Source organism: Vulpes lagopus, chromosome 11, assembly GCF_018345385.1.
Source record: "Vulpes lagopus strain Blue_001 chromosome 11, ASM1834538v1, whole genome shotgun sequence".
Taxonomy (NCBI): domain Eukaryota; kingdom Metazoa; phylum Chordata; class Mammalia; order Carnivora; family Canidae; genus Vulpes; species Vulpes lagopus.
In genome coordinates, this window is record NC_054834.1 from 6,493,264 (window position 1) to 6,505,978 (window position 12,715).

The following is a 12,715-nucleotide window of genomic DNA, read 5'->3' on the forward strand; positions in this document are numbered from 1 at the left end:
GGCATTTGAATGGTGACCCTGATCTAAGCCAGTGTCCTACTCTGCTTTATGGCCGGGTATCTTACAGCTTAACAAAGTGGCCCAGGCCAGGTGTGAACAGTGGTTAAGTGGCCACTGGGAAGGTAGATAATTGGCGCCTTTGAGGCCTAAGTGCGACCTCAAGCCCCACCCAGGCCTTCGGAGACGGGCGTTGAAGCCAGGGTGGGTGTGGTGTGCTGAATTTGCTGAGCTGGTTCCTCCCCATCTGTTCATTCATCTTGAAAGTCATGATCATGGTTTCCTCATCCAGGGGGTGGGACATTTTTCAAAATATGAAAGAAAGCAACCAGTGACCACTCCGGCCCATTCGTAGCCTCATAAGACCAACTATTGCCACAAAAGGATAAGCTTCCTGTTTACCAGCCGGCCTAAGACAAAGTGGTTGTGCTTCCTGGCCGTGCAGGACTTGGCACACAGGCTGGGTTCTGTCCGAAAAGACAGCGGGGCTGAATGCTTGCTCTGTGCTCAGCCATCGCCCCCACGGCCTGGGTCCTGGATGTGGGCCACCCTCGGGAGGGCATTTTGCTTTGGCTCCAGAGCCGGCCCGGCTTTCTGAAAGGAAGCAAATAGGGAAGGTGGCCTCGCCTCCATGCTGGCTTCCTCTTTAGCTTTCTTTCCCTGTGTGGCCCGACATAGGCAAAGGCCCTTGGCCTAAACCTGAATTTAACAATAAATCCATGCCTTTTGTTTTCAAGTCTCCAGGAAGCAAAATGCCATTGCCTCTGGGGAGACTGCTCTTTTTTTCCGGTGTGGTGACCAGCGGGAGCTGTACCCTTATATATTACCTTATACAAAGTAAGTATCTAGCAAACCAAGCCACTCGAGGCATGGCTTCCTCCTAGCTGTCTCAGCCCTGCTCCTCCATCAAAGGAAATAGTTCAGATGCTTTCAACAGATTAGAGAAAGGAGGAGAGGGCTATTTTTAGAAGCCAGTACACTATTCCCATTGGCTATAGCTTCTTGCTTATCCTATAATCCTAGTTTTTCCTGGAGCTATGAGTGCAAATAAAAGGACCAGGATTCATTTGCATCAGGGGCCTTGCAAAAAGCAAGATGAGCTTTTACTCTAGTGCACACACAAGAGATCCCTGAAGATTTCTGAGATTATATAAAGAAGAGAGGGAAAGGGAATACCAGATGGTTCGCAGGTGGGGAAAACTGGCTGATTCTCAAGTGTCGTCAGCCTGTTTGCCCTGCCATTCTCTGCTATTGATTTAGTGGAGGAGGGGACCTTGAGCAAGAGACTTGGTGAGAGCAGAAAATAAAGGCAGGGTCCAGAATGCAAAATCCTGACAGATGCCGCGTCCAGCCCCACTGCACCCAAATTTGAATTTGTAAAGACAGGCCACAATTACTGTGGACAGCCAAGGCATTTAAGGTCATTTTAATGCTGCTGGTTGCAAAGCAGCAGCAGTTTTTTTTTTTTTTCCAAGACTGACTTTCTTTGAAGATCCTTTATGCCTGTCGAGCTTGGCTTCTCACTCTGACTCTGTGCCATTTTCACTTCCTGCCAGGATGTGAGTATTACCAGCGGACAGGCAATGAGAGCTCAGTGTCCTCTGCATACATTGTTCCCCATCTTCCTTCAGAGTTGGCCCACAGGTCTCAGAGTCTTGAGGTGACCTGAGATGAGCACCGGATAATTCAGACTGGAATAGCTCAGTCTCCTCTCCCCTTTTGCCATGGGGATGGGGGCAGGACACAACACGAATGGGTGCATTTTAGGGGTCCGGAGACTGCCTGCCTTTCCTTCTTAGAAGGCTGGGGTCATCCAGTAGAGACACCCCAGCTGGCACCTGTAGCCACCCTCCTGGGTTAAATCCCAGCTCCAGCTCTGCACTGTGTGGCCCTGTGGGAGGATCTCTCACCTCAGTTATCTGTGCAATGAGAGATAATATTAGTGCCTGTGCATGAAATTGTTGTAAAATAAAATCTCACAACCTGTGATCTATTGAGCCCTGTGAGACACACGAAATATTGAGAACAGTGTCTAGCCATGAAAATCTGGAGCCAGCCTTCACTGCTCCTCTTCTTATCTTGGCTGGCACCTGTTCATACCTGCAGCATCCCCTACAAGCCCACTCCTGGGATGCAGCCTGAGAGGGGCATTCTCCTTGGTCCCTCCAGGCTCAACGTGTCTTTCTGTCCCAAAATTGAGATCACGCCTATAGGAAGGAAGCTCTTTCTTGTTGTCAAACTGAAAACCCTACTTGGGAAGCCTACTCTTGCTCTTTCCCAGGGACAGTTTGTCTATCTTACACCTACCTTCAGGGAGGTACTTCTACTAGTAGCCTTTGGACCAAGAAGTGTACCTGCGACTGAGGACAATTTAAAGGCTTTACCTACATGAAATGTTACCTTAAATCTATAAACATGATGGGCAGCCCGGGTGGCTCAGCAGTTTAGCACCACCTTCAGCCCCAGGCGTGATCCTGGAGACCTGGAATTGAGTCCCAAGTCGAGCTCCCTGCATGGAGCCTGCTTCTCCTTCTGCCTGTGTTTCTGTCTCTCTCTCTGTGTGTGTCTCTCATGAATAAACAAATAAAATATTTTTTTAAAAAAATCTATAAACATGACAAATTAGCATTTTCAGTTTCTGTTTCTTGGCCCAAGGGTTTTATTGTTGTTGAAGTTGTGGTCCTTTTTTTTGCCGGTTTATCAGGACCTTCATCTTAGTGGAGGGAGCAGTGTTTAAAAGTTCAGAGTCATAGACTGTGGCCACAGCTCTGCCTTAGGCTAACTGTGTCACTTTGAGCCAGTCATGGAATCATGCGACTTTAGAACTAAAAGGAAAACTGGAGAAGCTCCAAGCCAATCCCTTGATGAAGATATGAGGCAATGAGTGAGGCAGGAAACAGGAGATGGAGAGATTGAGGCACAGGGCTATCAAATACCTTGCTCACGTTCATCTACCATATTCCCGCAGATACTTTTTCTAAAATGGACAGCTTAACAGTGGATGGTCCCTAATTTTTCTTTTTTCTTTTTTTTTTTTTAATTTCTATTTATTTATGATAGTCACACACAGAGAGAGAGAGAGAGAGAGAGAGAGAGAGAGAGAGAGAGAGGCAGAGACATAGGCAGAGGGAGAAGCAGGCTCCATGCACTGGGAGCCTGACGTGGGATTCGATCCTGGGTCTCCAGGATCGCGCCCTGGCCCAAAGGCAGGCGCTAAACCGCTGTGCCACCCAGGGATCCCCCTAATTATTTTTCCATACAGAAATTTCACATTTGTTTCTGTTTCCATGCTGTAAGTGAATTGTGTCCTCTGACTTTCTGCAGAGAGTCTACCAAGTTGAAAAAAGAAAAATAAATATACAACAACTGTCTTTCCCCTTTAGAAGCTTTCTCCAAGGCTTCCTATTACCAGCTGGCATTGGAGCAGCTGCACAGCCACCCTGAGGCCCTGGAAGCCCTGGGCCCTCCTCTCCACATCCACTATCTCCACCTCTCTGACAAGTACAACTTTGTGGACATTGCCGATGCCCAGGTAATGTGCTTCCCGTGCAGACTCAGGCCGAGTGCCTATCAAAGTCAAGGAGAGGGCTGCCACCATCTGGGGGGAGTCTAGGAGGAATCTGGAATAAGATTTGATGAGAAAATTCACTGAGTAAAACTGCCCCTAGGTTTTACTGAGCACTTCTGAAGGCTGTATGGGTTAATTTATTCTCCTATATTTTTCTTCCTTTCTGAGGAATTAATGGGGCAGGGAAGGAGGTGTTCTGGCTCAGGTCACCATCTTGACCTGAAGGTTGTAGGGAAGTGAACGTGGTGGTGGAGCCACAGCTTCAGCTTTGAACTTGAAGTACATCCACAGCCAGTCAGTGTTCATTCAAATATGAGCAACTCTGGAAACTGTAGTTTTGCTGCCCATTTATTTGCATTGCTTCTATGGGAAGCCAGTCCCATTTTCTCAGTTGCATCTGATGTTCTTTTATAGTTCAGCCAGGAAACTCAACCTGACAACTATGTTTTGAGTTCATGTCAAGTTAAAGGAATGATTCTATGCTGCGTGGGGAATATAGAGATGCAGGCTTTCAAGGACTATAGCTTAAAACTTCCAAGTAAGACAGGGTGAGGCAAGTGCTGTTGTAGTGGCTCCGGGGGGAGCAGGTATTGACCTGGAATATTGTCGTAGAAGAAAGGAATGCCAGGCCCAGGCGCAGCATGCACGTGAAGGCATGACGCCGTGTTTCCTGCCAGGGTGAACTCAGTGGAGGTACAGGCTGTGGAGGGAGATGTGGGTAGCTGGGCTGGGCTGGGCTGGGCTGCAGGGCCGTGACATCATCATGTGAAGTGTGCACACTTGATTCTGGGGCCAGCAGAAGCCGGAAGGATTTTAAGGATAAGAGCAAGATGACCTAATCTAGTTTTTTTGGGGGGGTTATTGTTGTTTTTATGAATTTTTTAATGGGAATTGTTTCAGTGGGATATTTTTCTTACAAAAGCCATTCAAGCTCAAGTATTATGATAAACGTATTTGATCTGGCTTTAAAAGAAAGCAAATTCAAGCTGATTGATGATATCCAGGGAACAGGTATGGGGAACTGCCTTTAGGAAAGCAGCATCGCCATGCAGATGTGCAGTGGTGAGAGCATGGGCCAGAGCTGTGGCTTGGTTCTGTCAGGAGAGGGTGGGTCAGAGGTGATGCTTTCATGTCCAACCTGGGTGAATGGAAGGGTGGCAGTACCACTAGGCAAGAGGAGGAGCCCAGGAGGAGAAAAGGGAAGGAGTGGACAGGTGCAGAGTGCCAGATGGCCTTCTGTGCACTGTCGTCAAGCCTGTCACAACATGTGGGATGGCTCTTCTGGCTGTTCACTGTGTCTGCAGCACAGAGCACTGGGTCTGCTTTTGATGCTCGGGAAGGCTGCAGGCGCCTTTGCTGAGGGCAGGTTGACACAGCATCAGTTCTTTGCTCTGGTGCTCTGATGAGTGGTTGACACCATCGTGCTTGTGGTAGGGAAGCTTCTCTGGTCAGGTCCAGCTTTTGCTTTGGTCCAGAATCGTGGCACACTGCGAGAGGTGCCGAGAGGGCTTCACCCCCGGCTTCCTGCAGCCCGGGTTTCCGCGATACATGGCAGTGTTGGCTCTGGTGCTGGCTTTGGGCTTCTGCTATGTGGCAGCACCATAGTTCAACAGGGACAAGAGTTCAAGGTCAGCTCTTACTCTTCAGTTTATGGAGCACGTATGACATTTTCTCAGTGTTCTTTACTCACCTCCTCTACAGTCAGCTGTGTGTAACGACGCATGTATACGACACGTGCTGTCTAATCCCAAAGCCCCCTATTTGTAGTTTATTTTCCCCAGAGGTGAGAAGTGTCAGTTGTTCATGGGGTAGTTGTCATACTGAAGAATTTTTCTTCCCCAGATGTATGTGTGAAATAGCCACCAACTACCAACATTGTGGTTTAGCAAACATTGGCTTTACTCTCTGGCAAGGTCTGGCCAGTGGACAAAGCGGCCTGTACCGACCTCACCTACCTGTGGAGGCGCAGCTGCCGGAAGGCAGTGTCTGCTGCTGGTCACCATCCTACTTGCTTCTGTCCACACACCCCCCCACACACATACACACAACTTTCTTGTGTTTTCTCGTAGAATGCAGAGATGCTCAGTCTGGACTCTGCTGCTTCATTTTATAATCCCAAGAAAAGGGGGGCTCTGTCCCAAAAGTGGAACCTGCAGAACTGTCTTAGCGTGACAGGGGACTACTTCTCCACTCGGGCAAGGGAGCCATCATCCCAAAGCCCGTGTCTTTCTTCTGTAAAGTGTGTTCAAATAAACGAAAGAGGGAGAATAAACACAGATGTTGGGTGTATATACCAAGTATTTCTTTGTCTCGGTGGCAGTTTGGAGCGGCTGAGATAAGCCATCTCTTAGTTCCTGAAAGTACCTTTGTCCATCACCTGCAGCCCAAGAAGTGTGTCCCTTCACCTGGGGCCCTGCAGGTGCCTGATAACAGGCTTCCCTACCACCACGTTGTGTCCCTTTCCAAAGGCTCAAACCATCTTTAGTTTTCACTGAGAAATTGAACATTCTACATTCAGTGTGTTTCTAAGTAGGAGTGTTAAGTGGTATGTCCCGGCTTGCTCTGAGGCTCCCAGGCTGATCCCTTGGCTCAGGGCACAGCAGCATCTGGGCAGCGTCCCCCATGTGGTGTGGGCCCAGCCTGCAGTCACTGGGGCTCAAGAACCGGCCAAGAACTCCTTGCCATCTTTCCCAAAGGAGCCTCCACACACTTTTCTTCAAAGCCTGTTCTTTACGGTCCAGATCAGAGTATGTGCCCCCTCAAAATTGCTGGTAATAGCTCCTCCATTTAAACAGTGGACTTTTTTTTTCTCTTTTATTATGAAACGTTTAAACATACAGAAAAGATAAAAGAATTTATACTGTGGCACCCACATAGCTGCTGCCTGGATTCGATTAGAGTTGATCCTTGAATGACACAGGTTTGAACTGGATGGGCCCACTTAATACACAGATTTTTCAGGACATAAAATACTGTAAATGTATTTGCTTTTCCTTATGATTTCAACTTTTTTTTTTCTCTAGCTTGCTTTATTGTAGGAATACAATGTAAAATACATATGACAACCAAGATATGTGTTAATCAACTGTTTACATTGTCAGTAAGGTTTCTGATCAACAGTAGGCTAGTTGTAGTTAAGTTTTGGGGGAGTTGAAAGTTAGTTGCGATTTTTGACATGTTGTTCAAGGGTCAGCTATAATATTTTGATCCGCTTTATCCCATTATCTGTTGTCCTAGCCATATCTGTCCATGAACACATTATTTTCAAACATCCATACACTTCATTTAAACACATAAGCAACATATCATTAGCCAGAGTTTAATATTTGTTTATTGTTCTTTTCTTTTTTTGAGGTAAAATTTGCATTTAGGGAAAGGTACAAACCTGTCTTTTTGATGAATTTTAATAGATGCATACACCTGTGCAACTCATGCTTATGGACTCATTGTCTAGATGAGGCTGTTCACATCACCTCAGAGTCCCTCATGCTCTCCCCTACTGGTCCTCTCACATCTCTCAGCCCTGCTGGAGACCATCACTTTTCTGATATTTTTTAACCTGTTCTGGAACATGAAATCATGCATTATATATTTTTGGGTAGGGTCTTTCACTTGGTCTATCTCTGATATCCGTGTTGTTGCAAGTATCTGTAGTTTGTTCTTTTCTAGCAGTGGCGTTTTGAGTATCATTGTACTCAGAGCATTGAGTTTGCACATAAGGTCCCTTTGCCTAATAGGAAGACTGCGATTGACCTCACCAAACCACCCCAAGAGGGGCAGGACATTTGGAGGGAGCCAGATGGAAAATCAGGTCAGTTCTGCAGCGAGGCTCAGTTAGAAAACAACCGATTATGTGAATGACTTTTGGACTTCTTAGGGTTTGCTCCGAAAATAGCATTTTTTTCTTCTCTTTAGAGGACAACAATGTATCCAATTGTATCTCACATTTTTTAACCCCCCAGTTGAAGATTCCTGTCTCTGGATCCAAGTCAGAGGGCCATCTCTATGTCAGCTCATCCAGAGATGCCCCCTTTCAGAGGTATTGTGGAGGGTGGCTGGGAATAGGGGAGCAGGAAGAGAACTTTCTGATTGCAACAAGCCTGATTGCCGTTTTCATTTGTAGTGAAATGATTGCAGGAATAACAGTTCATTTTTCAAAGCTCGAAAAGTTCCACGGCCTAGATGCCAAGCCAGTGTGTTTGGCTCTTAGCTCATCCAGACATTTTATCCAGTACAATCGCGTGAATTGTGCTGTCCTTATGTTGCTGACTGTGAAGAACTTTACAGTTACAGTGGTCTAGATCTACGGTAATTGATGCTGTGTTGCAGCTTCTAACACTACTGCCTCGGTCATTACAAATGAAGAAAGGCATGGGTTTCTGTTCCAGAATTATTCATCACATTCTTTCTATAAGATCTCCACCCCGTTAATTGGCTTTTCTTGTCTGGTTGCCAGTAGCTACATTCACTCACTTCCCCCTTGGGAAGCCTCTCTCAGAGATGCTTGCTATTTAGCCAAGATGTGTTTTAATTCCCCAGGACAAAAGGAGCAAGCAGTCCTTAGGCAACCCCCACCTGGCTCCCCCTGGGCTCATTGACCCCTGCGCCTGGGATTAATGAAGGAGCTGGCTGAGTTCCAGCCAGGAATGGAAGGTTGATGTGAATTAGGAAATGGGGAATAAGCCTCTCCTCTCCCCTGGGGCCCCTTCCATTCACCTGTCATTCATTCCTTGTTAAACTTGCCTTAACAGTGATGCTAGTTAGACAATGAGTCCTTAATACAAAGTTAAAATATTATGCTAACCTAGCTCCAGTGTACAATAGTGTTTAAAATTTTAAGACATTATTCAAAAAATAACTGCTACCCCCCCCCCCACACCGACCATGGATTTGCCTTGCTGTACGTGATTAGAAAGGAGACTATTCTTTTGGTTTCTCTCAGGTGGCACCTTCAGGAGGTCTTCTTAAAGCTCAAGGATGGTCAGCAGATTCCTGTGTTCAAGCACAGTGGGAACAGTGGTCATGAAGTCAAAGAGGAGTAAAGATGATCAGAAAGACTGTTTGCTCCCAGCAGGGCCCTTCCTCCTCACCGCGTGCCCTCCGTGGCTGGGAGCCAGGTTCCCAGTTGCCAGAGGTGATTGTATGTACTGTCATATGGTAATTTTGGTGTAATTTCTAATTTGACCACAACTATTGTGTGGTGGTTTTTGTTTTTTTTAATCAGAAGTGAAAATTTTACTGCAAATTTATAAGAATTTATTTGAAAATTCACTGTCTAAAAGCAAAGTACAGAGTAAAAGCGATCCATATTAACAAAGGTGTTTATTGATTTTTGCTAGTTGTCATCTTAGTTTTTCCTCCTCCCCCCGCCGTATTTTTCATTTCCATCCATGAGAAGACCGAGACTGACTAGCCCTGAGGAGGTCCTTAAGTGTAACAGTAAGGATGCCCTACCCTGAATTCATGTTGCCTAGTAGCTTGTGAACATTCTCAGTCCCTTCAGAGTATTTTCTTTTGCTTCACTGATGTTTTATCTTATTTCTGTTTTAATCAGGCACCAACTGCCTGCCTGATTGAAGATTTGCAAAATAATTGCTTTAATCCAAACATTTCAGAAGCTTAAAGTATTTCTATGTGTCCATAGCACATGCAAAACTAATTTAGGAATGATAATTTAAAGCTAGCAGGTCCTTATCCTTCTGCTTTGCCAACAACCCCGTATTAGAGACGCACACCTTTAGGTTTAACCTGTTTTATGAGGGAAGAGTATTATGAAGCCAAAGATCTTCCTTCTGAGCACGGGAGCTGATAAAAACCAGAAATCTGATACCTTTGCTTTGAAAAGGCCAGTGTGATTAGGCTTGATATGGTTATAATTGCCCACAATAAAGGACATTCATAAGCTCTTTTCCTAAATTCTTAATATTCACTTATTGAGCTTAAACATGCTAGTAGAGCATGAGGCCTTCAACCGGTGGAAGTTATTTCTATTCTGGAGCTTGTTTCTTTAAAAACATAAGCGTTCTTTGAATAGATTAGAGAGGGAAAAGTGAGTCTTTCTCTGAGAGCACTTTTGCCCAATGCTTATTGATAAATATTACAACCTGTATAGTCTTTTAAAGTAAATGGAAACACTGTATGCAGTTTTGTGCTGCTTTATTTTTGAACAATTACATACTGTGTATTGTATATGTGTCAGCTTATCTATTGCTTCATATCTGATTTTCCTCCAACTTTTACTTCCTTTCAATGTTTGTTTGTTTATTTGTTTGTTTGTTTGTTTTTCATGCTGTTGCCAAATCATAGAAAACCAGGGTCCGGGTGGGCCATCTGTTCTTAAAGTAAAAGCAAGTGGCAGTTTTTGTTTGTGTAGAGTTTGAACTAATTAAGAGGCTTTCTAATCCAACTGACAGGAGATAGTATTATATAATGAAAAAGAGCCTTGATTTGTATTTGGAAGTCACCATCCAGGGTACTTTTTCCAGTTTACTTCCATGGATGTGCTTACTACCTTCTTGGATGATTGTGAACAGGCCGGAACTTAGGTCATTACAGTAGACAGACCTTATTTTTCCTTGCTTTGAGCGTGACAATATGTGTGTTTGCAGCCCACTACTTCCTGTATATTCAGTAATCACTGTGACTCAGCCATTGACTCCAGTTAACTACCTTGAGGGCATCTTGTAAATGCATTGTCATCAGAGGAAAAGCAACTCTTTCCCCATAAGCAGTCTGAGCAAGTGCCCCCCCCCCCCCCGCACCCCACATACCCCATAATAGGACAGGGGCTGGAGAAGGGGCTTCACCAGAATTATAATTCTAAAAACTGTGGAAGAGAGAGCACAGCCAACAAATCAGAAATCACAGCCAACAAATGGAAGTATGACTCCCATGTGCCTTTCCTCACAAGACGTGGCTTGCTCTCTCCCCTGTTAAGTTGCTTACCAGCTGGCATGCTGAGTGGGTGGGGAGGGACCCGAGAGTCACAGAGTATCATGATACTACGCCAAAAGAGTTTCAAGCAGTGGTGCTAAAATGATGTAGAAGAGTGAGATACTGACTAGCAGGAATCTAGGAGTGGTGATCTGATGGGCCTTAAGGTCTAAGATTTCAGGCATGACAGAGTGGGTTGCAAGTGGGAAGAGCAACACAAGAAAAGGCCTCAACAGGAGAAATGTGAGCTATGCCCCAGAAATATGATAGGCAATTCATTCGGGGTATAGGTTAGTTGAAGACGTGGTAAAAGAAAGCCCTGGAAACGTAAGCTGGCCATAGCATGTGCCAGCGTTAGCATTTTGCACGTGTCGCATGTGCCATGCAACAGATGTTTTGGAGTAAGCATATGATTCTATAGTTAATGAAGGTTTAAGAGACCATGAGGAATGTGTCATGACAGGGCCAGGAGGACTTTCTACCGTCATTTATTGCATCTTTCTAGAATTGGCTTCCTCCTACCTCTCTTCCCTTCAACTATCCTCCAATCCAGGGACTTTAATACCTGATAAGACAAGGTTTATTACTCCTGGTTTTGGTAACGTTGGCTACAACAAAGATGAAAGTGAAATAAATTACATGTATGTGAAGAAGCCAGAACTTGACAAATTCTGGCCTCTGGTCTCTGGTATAGTGGAAAGGTCAAGGTAATTCAATAGGCAGCAGCTGCAGGTTTTTAAGAAGGCAACTAGCCTTAGGCCACTTGACTGTTTGGTGTTTTCAGTTTGTCTGTCTGAAAAAATATGACTAAATACTTACCAACACTTGCCTTACAAGTGAGGCAGTGTTTATACTGCTTGTTGGGATGCTTGGGCCAAAGCTGCTGGTCCACACAGGAGGCCTGATGACTACAGGGGTCAAGGAGGCGGTGGGAGGATGTTGGGAAAACCTCCAGTCCTCACCCACAGGATTCTCGCCTCCTTAGAAACCTGCTCACAGCCCAGGCTTGTCTTTTGGCCGACTTCAGCAGAGTAGTTCATTTGAGAGTACTGTCAGGATTGTGTTCGGAAAAACTGGGGCATTTACAATCCAGAGTAGAAAAGTGGGAGGTAAAAATATTAAAAACAGGCCTCTCAGACATAGGTATGTATCACAGATCACATATGGTATAATATTTTGTTTGCTTTTGTAATTATTTTTTAATTTTTTAATTTTTATTTTTTTTACATGTGGTATGGTAAATGCCTTTGCCACCAAATAATAAGCCTTTGAAGCAGAAATTATTTTCCCTCCACTTCATAATACTTAGCTTTTAAATTTAGCTACTGTGTTAGTGTCAGTCACCTTGCAGACTGAATAAGAAAGTAATTTTGTACTTCCAAGTTCATTTTATAAGGTGAGAAACTGTAGACAAATCTCTCATGAATGTTCTTGGAAAATTCTGAATTTTAGCAAACCAAACCCAGTGACATATAGTGATATATTGTACTATTTTTCACAAAATACTGTGGTGCCTTGCCTATGGGAAGATTATACATCCCTCCCTTGAACTTAGGGATTATCCTGTGGCTTTTTTGGCCAATGAATTTGTGAATGGGAGGAATATGTAAGACTTCTAACTAGAAGGTTTAAGTGTCAGCCCTTGGTTCACCATGTCTTCTTTTCTCTCTTCCTTAAAATCTGCCCCAGTTCCCCAGTATTGCTCTAACTACTCCGGGGACTTAGGTTCTGGAATGAAGATGATATGTAACCAGAGCTTACAGCTGACCTACAGAGGGACATGTGGCATGAGCAAGAAATAACCATGGTAAGCCTCTGATAAAATCAGGGGCCGTTTTTACATCAGCTTAATCTAGCATATTCTGTTAACAGTGACTCAGATTTATTTCAGGAATCCAAAGTGGTTTGGTATCTAGAAATCCATTGATATAGTTCATCATATTGATAGAGCTAAGGAGGAAAATGATGATACTTTGATACAGAAAGGCATTGACATAGTAAAAACAAATGAGAATTGACATTTCCTTGATGAAGAGGGGAGTGTGTAGGCAAACACATACTCCCTAAAGCCAACATTTTACTCCAGTGGAAAGCTACCAGAGGTTTTTCCATTCAAGTCAGAAATAAGGATACACTGTATCTACTATTTTTTAAAAAAATTTTATTTATTCATGAAAGACACAGAGAGAGAGAGGCAGAGACACAGGCAGAGGGAGA

General features: G+C 44.5%; 1 protein-coding gene across 5 annotated transcripts in view; it reads left to right on the forward strand.

Moving 5' to 3' along the window:
* Window positions 1-8,878, forward strand: part of LOC121501731 (cytochrome c oxidase assembly factor 1 homolog) — a 68,378-nt gene extending 59,500 nt beyond the window's left edge. For all 5 annotated transcript variants that reach the window (XM_041774070.1, XM_041774069.1, XM_041774071.1 and 2 more), the window contains 4 exons: window positions 735-834; window positions 3,381-3,529; window positions 7,528-7,604; window positions 8,508-8,878. In XM_041774070.1, the coding sequence (XP_041630004.1) occupies window positions 750-834; window positions 3,381-3,529; window positions 7,528-7,604; window positions 8,508-8,607 (411 nt within the window). In that variant the 5' untranslated portion in view covers window positions 735-749 and the 3' untranslated portion in view covers window positions 8,608-8,878. The remainder of the gene's footprint in view (window positions 1-734; window positions 835-3,380; window positions 3,530-7,527; window positions 7,605-8,507) is intronic.
* Window positions 8,879-12,715: the final 3,837 nt, after the last annotated feature.